Source organism: Lissotriton vulgaris, chromosome 12 (genome assembly GCF_964263255.1).
Source record: "Lissotriton vulgaris chromosome 12, aLisVul1.2, whole genome shotgun sequence".
Classification (NCBI taxonomy): Eukaryota; Metazoa; Chordata; class Amphibia; order Caudata; family Salamandridae; genus Lissotriton; species Lissotriton vulgaris.
The window spans coordinates 83,550,255-83,565,841 of NC_141700.1; the positions used below are offsets into that span (position 1 = coordinate 83,550,255).

Below are 15,587 nucleotides of genomic sequence, written 5' to 3' on the forward strand. Positions count from 1 at the left end.
TTGAATCAGAAATGTACATCCAGTCTGGGACTTGGGGCTTTTAACGTGATGAAAAGTAAATATTCAGGTTGCTTACCCATATCAGATTTTCTGTCCACTCTAATCAGTGTTTACTGGGTGTGCACAGTGGGTATTCTTGACTCAATTTATTTATTTTATTTATTTATAGGGTTTTTATAGCGCGAACGTGACCCACAACTGTATCGGAGTGCTTTACAGTAAAAGAATATTTGAGGATGATGTAGACTACAGTCAACAAAAACAAATTTCCCAGTTTGTAAAGAAATAGAGGAAAAAAAATACATAGCAAACCTAGAGGACCAAAATAGGATTCTGCAGAGCGTTGTACATTAGAAAGTTGGTGAACGTCAGGAAATTGTGCTACCAGACATACATTAAGATTTTGAGCGAATAATAGAAAATATATATAAAAAGAATCTTTTTTCCCTAAATGGACTTGTCTGTTAATCAGATATTTGCTGTGCTTGGCTCATTGTTGCATGCTCTGGGAACTCTAGTTCCAGCAGTCATGCAGGGCTCTCCTTTAATTCTGATTAAGATTATACTGAGAGTGCATTCATATCAGGTTACCCTCCCACACAATGGTGAATGCTTCACTAGAGGGATATGAAGCCTGTATGGGATAGCTTTTGATCTAAAAAAAATGTACATCCCATGGACGCTTTTTTTACCCAACCCTGAAGGCCTACCAGTACTCATTAATTTCTAGTTTTTACTACAAGAAAAAACTGTATTTAACATTATTGTTGTACAAAACTGTTTTAAAGACTGGGGATTGTTTGCAAACTGGCCAATGTGGAGGAAAGGAGAAACTAGTATCTTCAAGTACAGAGAGCTGAATATCTGTGTACACTTTTTTCCTAATGTGGTCGTATATCTTGTACTTTGATGGCAAAGGCATTCTTTAACAGCCTCAAAGACTGGTTTGTGCGCGCGTTCTAATCAGAGACCCCTGGTTAACATGGTTAGGATATACACATATCTGACTTTTTTGTAATCCAACTCCAAATGTCAGTTTGAAGCCGTGAAAAAGGTTCGTAGGTGGGTAAATCTATCCAATTAGCTTGTTTTGACCAATAGCTATACTTCTCTACCGATCTGGCTTGCATAATGTAGTTGTAGATTATCTAATCTTATTTGTTTTGCAATTAACCTTTTTTTTCTCTTTTAGGGTGATCCCAGAACAACATCGAGAGGCTGTTTTGTGATGTAAAAAGTGTTATATATGATTTTTATTTTTTATTTTTGCGGACTTTGATTTGTTTGCATTTTTCCCTCGGAGCCACTGAAAACTATTTTTGTATGTCTTTTTTTCCTTTATAATTTTACTCATGTCACATTTTTGTAAAACACATTTTTAATTCAAGAAAACTGCCAGAACTTTTAAATAGCTTCCATCTTTCCTCCTGAAAACACTATTGGAAGGTAAATCACATTTTTTTACAGACATTGTTCCAGGAATACTTTCTCTTAAGGAAAGGAATGAGTAAGATCTCATGGAGTGCAGAGTAAATGTTCACAGCCTCAATCGTCCTGATTTCAATACGGAGATAGATTTGATCAGTTGTGCTTAGTAATGAAAATAGTGGATGCAAACGTGCACATATGTGCAAATCTTTATTTTGGAAACTAGACCTTGAGACTTTCCTCGTGATTGTGTAAATTCACTGGCTCTGCTTATTGCCTTGTTCTCAAGCTGTCCCATGGCTTTCTGTGTAGGACAGCGTTATGTTAATATGTTAATGCAATTGGAATTTAAACCTGAGCACTCAAATCAATTTAGTTTGAGTCCACATCGAACGAAAAGAGTAGCAGTCTGCTTTTGACATGTCTGCTGCAGTCTTAAAAGTTTTTTCTTTGTGGTAAGAGCTCTTCAGCAAAATCTGATTACTAGTTGGAAAACAAGGCATCTCCTTTTATCCAGAAACTCCAGTTTTATGGCTCATAATCCATTCAAGTAACTTATTTTAGATAACTTGCTACAAAGCATGACCAAAACCATAGAACTTGAGTTTTCTGGGCTAGTCTCCTCCCAACACCTATATGAAAGTGGCTGCTAAGCCTCATGGTTTCTTGCAGATGGATTTTATTAGTCATTTTCTTTAAAACTCACTGTTCCAGAGAGCTGTGGATATAAGCTTTGCTGGTCCTAGCATTTGGCTGAAAAGAGCCATAGGTTTACCACCGCTCCTGATGGTGCTCTGTTGTACATTTTGGAGATTGCATGTGTTTAATTTTTTATTTTATTTTTGGTGGCATTTGGAAGCTCGCTTCTATGAAAAATAGTAGACTGACAGATATTATCTAGATATTCAATTTTTATAGCTGAAATGATGACTGCTGAATTGCCGGTAGGGTGGAAATGTAATAGTGCAAAAATGGTTGTCAAGTAACCAGAAATGTCAAATATTAGTTGATGCTGCTCAATATCACAACGAAAGGCAGAATTTTTAGATCACTAAAGAATGAAAAACAATAGAAAACTCAAAAGTTATTTCTTTTAAGAGCAAAGAAAAATACTAATTGTGCAGATTATAATGGCACTATGCCGCTTTTTTGCACTACACGTCCCACCCTGCTTGAGTAAATTGTTCAAATTGTTGTAAAATCATGCAACTGTATGTATGTAAAATATCCAACTGAAATTATGTTTCTCAGAGAATCAATTGATTAACTTGATATGCAGCTTCTGTAATTGAGATGCTATTTTTATAATACACCTTCCAACTGCTGTACACAAGTTGTCCTTGCTAACGTACCATGTTAAAGCATCACATGTGAATATATTTATAACCTATATTTTTTTAACATTTTTTAAAATCTGTGCCAGTAAACTGGTTCAATGGTCTGTTCTGCGGAGGAATGTATTTGAATTCAGAAATTAAGGAAACATTGATCATTCTGCAACATGCTTTGGCCAGCTTAAAGTTAGTTTTAAAAAGGTCTAGAGTTGAGAAATGTGCTTTTCCACAAGAAGCATTGAGTCGCTCAATATTTGTTCTAATTCTCAAACCTTCAGGATACTTGCAGGCGCTATATAAATCATGGGCATCCAAAAAGCTTTGATGGCATGCATTGTTTGAAAGAATCGGCCCTATTTACACATTTGTAAATCTTAGACTGCCCACCGGGCAAGACAGTCATTTGTTTGCCTTTAGTATCACGTGCACATGGCATTGTGTTTAAGTTTCTGAACTGGACGGTCTTTGAGTAGCAGAATTGGACAGTATAAGACTTTAGATGGGTAAGGCAGGTCACCTCATTTTGTATTTCTTTTACACTGGTTTGAATAGTTACAGGTGTTAATTTCTACACTGGGTTAATTCAGTACAAATCCATTTGTTGATGTACTTTATTTTGGGCACTTTCGTCCTGAAACACTGCCTTTTCCACACCTTTGGAGTGTATTCACTTTCCCTCATGATTGGCATGTGATTTGCCTTTTGGCAATCTGCTTTTTGCATTTTTTCTGTTGAAAGATTCCGCTGTCTAATAATGTTACATTAGAGGATTAAATTACTGTCTTTGGGGCATTCATTCAACCACCCATATGTAATTCCACTTTTTAAGATGCTTGACTGCTGTGCTGTACAAGTACATGGGTGCCTCCAGTGGAAGTTTCCCACTTCAGGTATAGTATGATTTGTACTGCTCATTTACCTGATAGCAGACGGTGTCTTCTCCTTGACCGGAACAATTTTCATCCTGGCGACTGGTTGAACCTTTCATGTTATTGTACTTCTTACAAGTTGCAACAACTCGATTTGTGCAACAGATTTTCTCTGAAAGCCTTCACCTGGTGAGGGGCGCAAAGGATGACATGAAAAATTGTGGACTGGTTATCAAAGCTGTATATTCTCTTCTATGTCACTAAAAAGAACTGGCAGTAATAGCAGCTTGGAAGAAGTAAAGGGAAATTATTTGACATTGAGTCAAATACATGGTATGCTTTGTGTACTTTAAAAAATCACCCAATTACCTTCTGGACCTCATTTTAATCAAAGTTGGGATTCGTCTAAGAGGCACATAACCAGGAAGTTAACACATTTTCGTGCATGTTCTCTGCAGCCGTTCAACAATGTGAACTGAAGACTAAAATTGGTGTTTTCCCCACTGATCATCACAGAGCATATTTCCTAATGGCTAGTATATGCACTCTTAAATACTATTTGGGTCAGAAGTGCTCTGGACTGATGAAATGTTTCCGTTACTTGAATTTGTGGAAATATTAAACTTATTGTAAACAGTCCTCATTTAATAATCTCCAAAAATCGTAATGAAATTATCACTTGTCACTGCCAATAGTTTCTAGTTCATTCAGCTTCCTTCAGCTTAATGTACATTTAAAAAAGATTTTGCATTAAGAATTTAAATTGTTTCGGTTGGTTAAATCATTTGATGGTACAGGAAACTATTGCATTTTGTTTGTAATCTATTACTAGCAATTTTTAAGGGAGCCTTTTAGGTTTTCATTATAGTACCAGTTACAAGTGCCCTGGTCATTATTGAATAAGACATTCAAAACTGATTCCACATTATTAAAGTATTTTGTTTTCCTATTGAAGCAACTCTGCTTTGAGTAATTTCGTGGCATTCAACACTTGTTCGATAGCTGTCTTACATACACAAAATGCATTTCACTATGTAGGTTTTTTCTGAAAAATGAATAACTTGACTGTATAAAACTGCCCCCCTCCATATCCACATATTTTGCTCCTTTTTCACGGTTGTTACTGAAATAGTTGTAGTCATATAACGCAGTGCAATTTGCTATTAACTGTTTCTCCTATTTTTTTAAAAAAAATATCCTACAATACTTTTCAGTGGAGAGCAGTAAGGTAGTAAATTGTTAAAATGCCAAAGTTTTGGGTCTTCTTATTATATTATTTAGCCTGCTATCAATCTTCTAATGAAAACATCTGTTCTTTTGCACCCATACTTATACCAATCTATCGTGCAGTTTTGCTGTACTGAACAGACCCTGCTGTTTTCATATCTGTGCAGAAGGGAGTGAACATCAGAATTGCATTATGTACACTACTGTAGTGAGTGTATGCCTTTTCTTCTTTTGTAAGTGGCCTATGTAGCAGGCAACAGGACTTCTGAATCTTGTGATTCCAGAACACAAGGCAGGAATCAAATTGTTCTTCACCGTTGTGAAGAGTGTCCTGTATTTCTTCTTGACCGTGCTGAATTATGAGCTCTGAAACTTGCTTGTAGTGTTTATTAATTTCAAACCCGGCTTTCATATTCTTGGGGAACCGCAGTTTATACTAGGTTTGTGTTTCTGATTTTGAAACTTAATTCGGAACCTGTATCAGACTAGTCAAATACGTTTAATTGTAAGCATACTGTGGTGCTAATTTGAAAGCAAGTAAAGTTTCAGGGTCTGTGAATCTTAAAATTTCTATACCATTTATACAATGAACATTTACTTGCATTGGCATTGTTTGCATATTTTCAGCTTATTAGGCATCAAACTATAATTTTTGCTTTTCAGCCCCTTCTTCAACCAGTGTGGTCATACATATCTTTAAGCTGACTGTAGGTCATCTCATGTAGTGCTAAGTACTGGGTTACACATTTCCAGATACTCAACAGTTTCTCTGTGAAAATTGAAAGCCATGAGAGACCTACGATTTCAGAGACTGTACAAAAAGGCGTTAGAATTTAATGAAAGGGAATAACCCCTTAGGGCGCATGGGAATAGAGCTTTATTTGAGCAGCCCAAAAAAAGTGTCAACGCTAAACATTACACTGGTTGGAGGTTAAAAATAGGGCCTATATGATTTGTCAACTTTACTTCTAAAACAGAGGGAATACATTATTTGGGGACTTTCTACCTTTTGATTGCATTGTTTAAGAATTACCATAACAGTTTGCTTTCTGAAGAGGATCTTACATGTAGCAGTTTAACACTGGGTAATTTTAAACAAACTGTGAACAGCATTTTTGAGCCACTTCAAAAATTGTTTCTGATGTCAGGTTGGATTTGTTTAAAGAAAGATACACCAAAAAAATGCCTCTTTTATAGGAAGGTCTTAATATTTACTTCATTAAAAAGTGGACATTTGTCTGTTGCAATGAGTGATCACCCTCCACTCATTCGCTTCATGGTTCATTACTTTAGTAAGCACCAACTAGTTAAATTTAGCTATCCTTAGGTTAGAGCTGCCACATAAATGGTTTTATCATACACAACGTTCTGTACCATAAACTGTCTTGATCCTCTAATTTGGGTGAGAGGATTGTAAGTGTTTAAAAGCAACTTGCACTGTGGTTTTTAATTTGGCTACATGATTTGCAAAATGCTAAAGACATGATCTGTAATTTATACACTAATTTGTCTTGAACTTCGCCTGTTCTAGTGAATGGTAGGCTTATTTCCGTGTTATCCAACAGATAACTAAGACATTACTTCCTCAGACAGCCTAGCATTTTGGTGCACACAGATTGTGACAGTATAACAAACATTTAGCCTAATAAATAGTCTTAACAGGTTGTCTGTAGTTCTGACTAATCTAGCATTTGTAGTACATTCACTCTAGCTATAAAGTGAGCTCCATAACTAGTAACGTGGCCAGGGCTTGTGTGACTTCAGAGCTCTGTGCTTGCTTCCAGTCCAGACACTATTTCACTGTGAATCTACGAAACTGTGAAGTGATCCTCTATACTATATATTTTTTTAATCGCAGTCCCATTGAGTTGTTATATAACTACATTTATGTTAATCCATCACCGTTTGGTTTGTACGGCAAAACAAGGTTGTTTAAAACAGCGAATGGAAGGTTTTGTATCATAGAATGAAAACCATAATGGGATGAAAGGATCCCTGGATAACCAAAAACCTCTTTAAAGGGTTTAAAATGCCTGGGAAACAGAATTTTGTTTTGCTCTCCTATATACTTAACTTTAGGCTACTTAAATTAAGGGATTTTTATGATTGTATTAGCATATATTGAATATTTTGTAAACATAATGCCTTTATTGAAATGCTAACGTCTAGACCGAATGAAAAGGTATCCTCTTGGAAAAAGTAAGAACCAAGGGAAGCACAAATTATGTTAACTTGTCTGACAAATGGTTTATGCAATAGCACTTAAATTGACTCTTTCCACATTTTCATTAGGAGGAAGAAGTTAAGGAAAGCTAGCTAATGTGGGTCTTCCCAGGGCTCTGATTAACAGTATTCTTTGAACTTTTAACAAATATAATAAAAACCGCTTCTGTTCATTAACGATATTCCATGTTGACTAAAGGTAGCACAAAAAATGTAACTCTCCCATGAAACACATGCTTTTCAAGTCATACCATTGGTTTCTAATACTTGACTGTCCATATAATCGCACAGAGTAACCTCTGTCAATGCTAATTAGATAGGATATAAACATTGGCTTAGCACACAATATAATATGTTGCTTGCTGCAGAAGAGAGGAATTAGTGCTTGCGCTGCTGACACTGACAAATGTGTAAACCTTATAGCTGGGTTAAGGAGCTTCTACTGGCTGCCAAAGCAGTCACAATAAACCAGCAATAAACTTTTCTGGGTGGAGCTTAACCATGCGGCTTAAGAAATATTCATTACTTTATTTGAAATCTATTTTGATAATTGATGCATTCTGATTTGAACTGTACATTTTTATCTTATCAACCTATTGAGTAACTGATTTTCTATTTATACAGTGGTTACCCCAATTGTAAACTTATCAGGGTTTTTTTCAATTTTACTGTACAAGAGCTTTTGTATGGCTTATAAAGTTTTAAACATTTGTAGGCTTGTACAATAAAACCTACAAAAAGCAGATGAAATCTAAACTGCTAGCGATATTCGCACACAGATTTTTAAATCTTCAAGAAAATCTAGACTTTATCATTTCAATGTTTTTGTTTGAATACCAGTATGCATGCCAAATGTCTTTATCAATGATTTGTAAAATACATATTGACTGGAACCTTTTTGTACAACACTCCCAATAAATGTTTTGACTTTTATCTGATTTGAGCATTTGTCTTCATTTTGATTATTTTAGTTTACTGTGTATTAAAAAAAGTTTTCTGAGAGTATAGCTGAGTTCTGCAGATTTCCAAAGTGATGACTTAATGGATTAAATATCATGTCTATGGACAAAAACTTTAATCACAAATGCCTGCTGCACTTTATTGTCAATCCAGAATTTTTACTCCACAAATTGAAGTAGATTGCAGCTATCAAGGTACATGCTTGTAAGTTCAGAGTCCCCCTCATGTCTGCACACAGTTTGCAAACCGCAACACCTAGATGAAGAGCATGAAAAGCTTACAGAAACTCTCTTGGCAAGCACCTAATCCGCAAAGCACTTGCTTATCAGAATTCAGATCAACACTCCACGTACACATTCTTGTACACCAAAGAGAAAAATAAGTTACATCGCTCAAATATACCTATAAAACACACTAAATCAAAATGTGAACAAAAAATTGCACATGCGTAAAAAGCAGACACCAACTCTAAATCATGAAACTATCCATAATATCACCGAATATAAGGTAGATTCCCATGTTCCACCTCGCATAAACACATTATGAATAAAGTTTAATGCCCCAACGAGTAATCTGCCTGGTTATACCCTATCGTGTTTAATCAAGCATAAAGGCAAACCTTTTCTTAGAACATTTTCCAGCTACAGATTTTTTACATAGCATTTTTCCAAAGCACACCAATTTTGCTGAAAAATGACTTTGCAGAGCAAAAAAACTTCTGTTTCAGGAGGGAACCAACTCGATCGGTTTCTTTTCCAACTTGATCTCTTTCCTTTTTAATTTAAGTTAGATCTTGCTGCACTCCTCATTTCCCCTTTTGCCTTGGAAAACCTCTTCACACGTTCAGGTAGAACAGAGTGAGTTTGTGTAGTTCTAGGTTACATACAAGATTGTAATAGTTGGGAAATATTAAACCACACCAAGAACTAATGGACATGCAGCACCAGAACCATATTACCTCCTTCCTTCCTAAGTCTGCTAGCCAAATGCCAATAAAGAATCAGTTCCTGGTGCCTTGAGTCAGCCACGCAGCTGGACATACATTTTTGCCCTTCACAGCCCATTCAGTTACCTGCAAATGTCCCTTGACCTTGATCTTTTTTTTTTTACGTTGGTTAAACCTCTACTTACTCTATCCTTCCGCCAAAGCATCTGCTACACATACATTTGGGCACTGAAATTTTCCTCAAGCAATAGTTTGCAGCACAGCTTGGTTGTGCTATGCACCTGTCTGAGTTGCTTCAAATAAAACTATTCTACTGTGAACTTATGTCTGGCTTCCCTAGCCAAACCGTTCCCCCTGCAATATCCACACTTCGGCATTTCCTGGGGCAACCACCCTTCTATCAGCTCTTGGGTGGTTCAAACTCATATCAATTTTGCAGTTCAGTTGACCATAGAGGCAGATTTAATTGTTGCGAACAATAGCTAGAGTCTCACCCCTTTTCTGCTGGTTGATACCTTTAAGCAGCTTTTTCTGACACGTATAACAGCAGATTTCTCATTCTGTGATATTCCTCAGGCATTAGAATGAATCTAGAAACTTCAAAGGCATTCTTTTATGGACAAGTAGGTGGCATTTTGTAGCTTCGAACCTATGTTCCTCTCTGGAAGTGATGATCAGAGTTGAATGTAGGCATCACCCATGTGTGCTGACGTCTGTTGCCTTTTTTCCAAGCTTGTACATGTGGATCAGGAGTTACTCCATTGTATTTCCAAGACATTTCACAATTTTTTTTCCAATGTGTAATTAAAAATTCTGTAGTAGGGGATCTCTGTGTATAGTCATAATCTAGTGAATAGTCCCGCCCATGTGCGCGGACCCCGGAGCAATCAAAAATAATCTCTTAAGCTGTCAAAACATGCAGACCTGCATAGACACTTAAGAGAGAATTTAAAGACAGATAATGCAGCCTATATCCACAGGCTACACTGTCCAATACTTCAACTGGAAATTCCACCAAAAACCACAACAGCACAGCCTGTCCAGGGTTTTCCACAGAGAAAAACCTTGCTTTTAACAGCAAAACCCTCTGGAATGATAGAGAGGAAGGAGTGGACAGACAAGCCCCATAGGCTGCCATTATGTGGCTCAAAACAGGATACTGTGCCTTTAAGAGAACTTTCCAGAAGCCCACCAGAATGCAGTGCAGGTCCCTTTCACCTTCAGTTCTTTTTTCCGGCTCCTGCTAGCAGGACCCTGGAGCATTAGCTCTTCTTTTCTGAGCTTTTTCTATACTATTATTGTGATATTTTTGGATTTTTGTAGCTTCACTCGACGTCTTTGGCCTTTATCTGCATTCTGCTGTGGTTTTTTGGCAGAATTTCTGCAGTCTTCTTGTCTTTAGACTATTTCTAGTCTGACATGTGCTTTGTCTGCAGCTGAACTGAAGGCCAAAGCTGAAGCTCACAGGGTTTGTACTCTATGCTTGCCTGTGTCTTTGGACACCTGTCTTCTCTGTACCTTCTTTTCTAGGGGGCTTCGGCTTCCAGGTTTCAGACAGAGGAGTTTGAAGGCATCTTCAGCCTCTGGGTGAGGTGAGGGTAGGTCCTCTACCGAGTCCCATGCTGTAATCTCTGGGGTTGTCCCCAGTAACGGCACGTCTGAGCTATGACGCGGTTCCAGTCGGCGTTGGGGCCGTCGTGGAGTGCCTGGACGTCATGGAGTGCGTCGACGTCAGGGAGTGCCTCGACGTCATGGAGTGTCTCGACGTAGACGTCAAGTCAAGTCATGGAATTTATATAGCGCACTACATACCCAGAGGGTTTCAAGGCGCTTAGGAAGGGGAGGAGGATTACTTGTCAAATATCCACGTTTTGAGTTGCTTTCTGAATGCTAGGTGGTTCTGGGTAAGGCGAAGGTAGGCGGGGAGTGAGTTCCATGTTTTAGCAGCCAGGTATGAAAAGGATCTGCCTCCCATGGTGGTCTTGTTGATGCGAGGTACAGTGGCGAGGGCTTGGCTGGAAGAACGTAGTTGGCGGGAGGGGGTGTAGAAGGACAGTCGTGAGTTGAGGCATTCTGGACCGATGTCGTAGAGTGATTTGTGTGCATGGGTAAGCAGTCGGAAAGTGATCCTCTTATTGACGGGTAGCCAGTGGAGGTCTTTAAGGTGACCAGAGATGTGTTCGTTGCGTGGGATGTCTAATATGAGTCTGGCTGAGGCGTTTTGGATTCGTTGGAGTTTCTTCTGGAGTTTTGCGGTAGTACCTGCGTAGAGGGTGTTTCCGTAGTCTAGTCGGCTCGTGACCAGAGCGTGGGTGACTGTTTTCCTTGTTTCGGAGGGGATCCAGCGAAATGTTTTTCTGAGCATGCGAAGAATGTTGAAGCAGGAAGAGGATACGGCGCTGACTTGTCTGTTCATTGAGAGTGAAGAATCCAGGATGACGCCTAGGTTCCGTGCGTGGTCTGTCGGGATGGGTGCTTTTCCGAGGGCTTCCGGCCACCAGGAGTCGTCCCATGCAGAGGGGGATGTACCTAAGATGAGGACTTCTGTTTTGTCTGAGTTCAGTTTCAGACGGCTTTGTTTCATCCATTCGGCAACTTCTTTCATTCCTTCGTGTAGGTTAGTTTTGGCGGTGCTGGGGTCATTGGTGAGAGAAAGGATCAGTTGAGTGTCATCCGCGTAAGAGATGATGTTGAGGTTGTGTTGGCGTGCGATGGCTGCGAGGGGACTCATGTATACGTTGAAGAGGGTGGGACTGAGTGAGGATCCTTGTGGTACGCCGCAGATGACTTCAGAGGCCTCGGACTTGAATGGTGGGAGGCGGACTCTCTGGGTTCTTCCGGTGAGGAACGAGGTGATCCATTCAAGTGCTTTTCCTTGGATTCCGATGTTATTGAGGCGTTGTAAAAGGGTGCTGTGACAGACTGTGTCGAATGCTGCAGAGAGGTCAAGGAGGATGAGGGCGACTGTGTCTCCATTGTCCAGTAGAGTTCGAATGTCGTCTGTTGCTGCGATGAGGGCGGTCTCAGTGCTGTGTTTTGCTCGGAAGCCAGATTGTGAGGGGTCGAGGGATTTGTTGGCTTCGAGGAAGGCGGCGAGCTGGTTGTTGACAGCTTTCTCGATGACTTTGGCCGGGAAAGGAAGGAGCGAGATGGGACGGTAGTTTTTGAGTTCGGTGGGGTCGGCTGTGGGTTTTTTCAGAAGGGCGGTGAGTTCAGCGTGTTTCCAGTCTTCCGGGAAGGTGGCGGAGTTGAAGGAGCAGTTGATGACGTCTCGGAGGTGCGGTGCTATGATGGAGTCTGCTTTGTTGAAGATGTGGTGAGGACATGGGTCTGTGGGGGATCCTGAGTGGATGGAATTCATCAGGCGGATGGTGTCCTCAGCGGAGATTGGGTTCCAGTCGTTAAGGGTGTTCACGGGAGGAAGATGATCGGCGAATGGTAGGGTGGGTTGGTTTCCGGGTTGGTTGTCAAAGCTGTTGTGGATGTCTGCAATCTTGTTGTGGAAAAATGAGGCTAGGGAGTCGCAGAGGGTTTGAGAGGGGGTGATGTCGTTGGAGTTGGCCGAGGGATTGGAAAATTCCTTGACGATGTTGAAAAGTTCCTTGCTGTTGTGGGCGTTGTTGTCAAGTCGATCCTTGAATGCTGTTTTCTTGGCTTTTCGGATTAGTTGGTGGTGAGTGCGGGTGGCGTTTTTGAAGGCGTCCTTGGTGCTGGTGGTTGGGTCTTTTTTCCAGGCCTTTTCAAGGGAGCGGCAGAGTTTCTTGGACTTCTTGAGATCATCGTTGAACCATGAGGCCTTCTTGCTGCCAGGTTTGTTTTGACGTTTTTTCAGTGGTGCTAGGGTGTCAGCGGTGTTGGATAGCCACAGGGTGAGGTTGGCGGCGGCTTCGTTAGCGTTAGAAGAGAGGGCTGGGGTGTCTTGAAGGAGCGATGCGGAGATTTGGTCCGTGGTGATTTTGTTCCAGTTTCTTTGCAGGGTAGGTTGGATGTGGTTGCTGGGTTTTGGTTTGTTGTAGGTGAAGTGAACGCAGCTGTGGTCAGTCCAGAGGAGGTCTGTGGTGTGGCTGAAGGAGACATGGTTGCTGGATGTGAAGATGGGGTCGAGTGTGTGACCTGCGATGTGGGTGGGGGAGGTGACTAGTTGTTTAAGTCCGAGGTTGGCGAGGTTGTCCACGAGGGTGGCGGTGTTGCGGTCGTTGGTCTTTTCGAGGTGAAAGTTGAGGTCTCCCAGAAGGATGTAGTCTTTGGAGGGGAGCGCGTGTGGGGTGATGAAGTCCGTGATGTCTTCACTGAATTTTGCGCGGGGTCCTGGTGGTCTGTAGAGGAGGGTGCCTCTGAGTGTGGTTTTGGGGTCGACGTGGATCTGGAAGTGAAGGTGTTCGGAGTTTGCGAGGTTGGCGTCAGAGCTGGTTGATATGCGGATTGATTTCTTATGGACGATAGCGATTCCTCCTCCTGTGTGGCTGGTGCGGTCTTTGCGAGTGATCTTATAGTCTTCAGGGATGGCAATGGTGATGTCTGGTGCGGAGGAAGCATTCATCCATGTTTCCGTGAGGAAGGCGATGTCCGGAGAAATGGTGTCTAGTAGATTCCATAGGTCAATGGCGTGTCTGTGGACCGATCGAGTGTTGAGAAGGATGCACTGTAGGAGGTTAGGGTCGGGAATCTGTGTTGTGGTCGTGGCGGAGATGTTGTCGGTGCCGATGAATTTGCAGGAGTAGCAAGAGAAAGGTCCATGGGTGTGTCCAGGGGCGGCTCGGACGCAGTTGGGGGCACGACCGGGGTTAAGGGCTAGGAGGGTGGCGGCATCGTAGGTAATGCGGGAGGGGCGGGCATTACGAGGACCAGGGGGTCTGGCGCTGGGCGCGGTCCAGGCGCGGACGGGCGTAGACGGGCTTACCTTTGGCGCACCTTCGGCGCGGATTGGGCGCGGTCGCTGCGCGTAAACGCTGCGCGCGGGAACTCCTGTCATATATGGAGAGTGGAGGGGGAGGGGCGAGGGCGTCTCAGCTGGGAGGCGGGGCGGGCTCAGGTCAGCGCACACGGAGGCACAACAACAACAGGGACAAAATGGAGGGGGGGGGGAGTAGAGCAAGGCGCCGAGGGAAATCGCGCTAGTAATACTAAATCGGACCAGAAATGGTGCAAGCACTACAAAGGTCAAAACAATCATGCAAGCGCTACAAAGTTTAAACAATTACGCACGCACTACAAAGTAAAACAATTATGAAGCGCTACAAAGTTTAAACAATTACGTGCGCACTACAAAGTAAAACACTTATGAAACGCTACAAAGTTTAAACAATTACACACGCACTACAAAGTAAAACAATTATGATCTGATAAACAATATAGGCACAGTCGAATGCAGGCAGCGCAGTGCTACAATACCGAGTCTCGGTGGGGAGACAAGGGAGCGACCACTCAGGGCAGGAGCGAAGAGAGATCACAGCGTTTCTGGGATTGGGAGCGCTGTACCTAATCAGTGGGAGGGCGTCTCAGCTGGGAGGCGGGGCGGGCTCAGGTCAGCGCACACGGAGGCACAACAACAACAGGGACAAAATGGAGGGAAGGGGAGTAGAGCAAGGCGCCGAGGGAAATCGCGCTAGTAATACTAAATCGGACCAGAAATGGTGCAAGCACTACAAAGGTCAAAACAATCATGCAAGCGCTACAAAGTTTAAACAATTACGCACGCACTACAAAGTAAAACAATTATGAAGCGCTACAAAGTTTAAACAATTACGTGCGCACTACAAAGTAAAACACTTATGAAACGCTACAAAGTTTAAACAATTACACACGCACTACAAAGTAAAACAATTATGATCTGATAAACAATATAGGCACAGTCGAATGCAGGCAGCGCAGTGCTACAATACCGAGTCTCGGTGGGGAGACAAGGGAGCGACCACTCAGGGCAGGAGCGAAGAGAGATCACAGCGTTTCTGGGATTGGGAGCGCTGTACCTAATCAGTGGGAGGGCGTCTCAGCTGGGAGGCGGGGCGGGCTCAGGTCAGCGCACACGGAGGCACAACAACAACAGGGACAAAATGGAGGGAAGGGGAGTAGAGCAAGGCGCCGAGGGAAATCGCGCTAGTAATACTAAATCGGACCAGAAATGGTGCAAGCACTACAAAGGTCAAAACAATCATGCAAGCGCTACAAAGTTTAAACAATTACGCACGCACTACAAAGTAAAACAATTATGAAGCGCTACAAAGTTTAAACAATTACGTGCGCACTACAAAGTAAAACACTTATGAAACGCTACAAAGTTTAAACAATTACACACGCACTACAAAGTAAAACAATTATGATCTGATAAACAATATAGGCACAGTCGAATGCAGGCAGCGCAGTGCTACAATACCGAGTCTCGGTGGGGAGACAAGGGAGCGACCACTCAGGGCAGGAGCGAAGAGAGATCACAGCGTTTCTGGGATTGGGAGCGCTGTACCTAATCAGTGGGAGGGCGTCTCAGCTGGGAGGCGGGGCGGGCTCAGGTCAGCGCACACGGAGGCACAACAACAACAGGGACAAAATGGAGGGGGGGGAGTAGAGCAAGGCGCCGAGGGAAATCGCGCTAGTAATACTAAA

At 41.9% G+C, this 15,587-nt stretch overlaps 1 protein-coding gene across 1 annotated transcript in view; it reads left to right on the forward strand.

Moving 5' to 3' along the window:
* LMNB2 (lamin B2) overlaps positions 1-8,014 on the forward strand; it is a 44,653-nt gene extending 36,639 nt beyond the window's left edge. Inside the window, exon 12 of the mRNA XM_086947256.1 lies at positions 1,193-8,014. Within this exon, the coding sequence (XP_086803382.1) occupies positions 1,193-1,234 (42 nt within the window). The 3' untranslated portion in view covers positions 1,235-8,014. The remainder of the gene's footprint in view (positions 1-1,192) is intronic.
* The last annotated feature ends 7,573 nt before the right edge of the window (positions 8,015-15,587 follow it).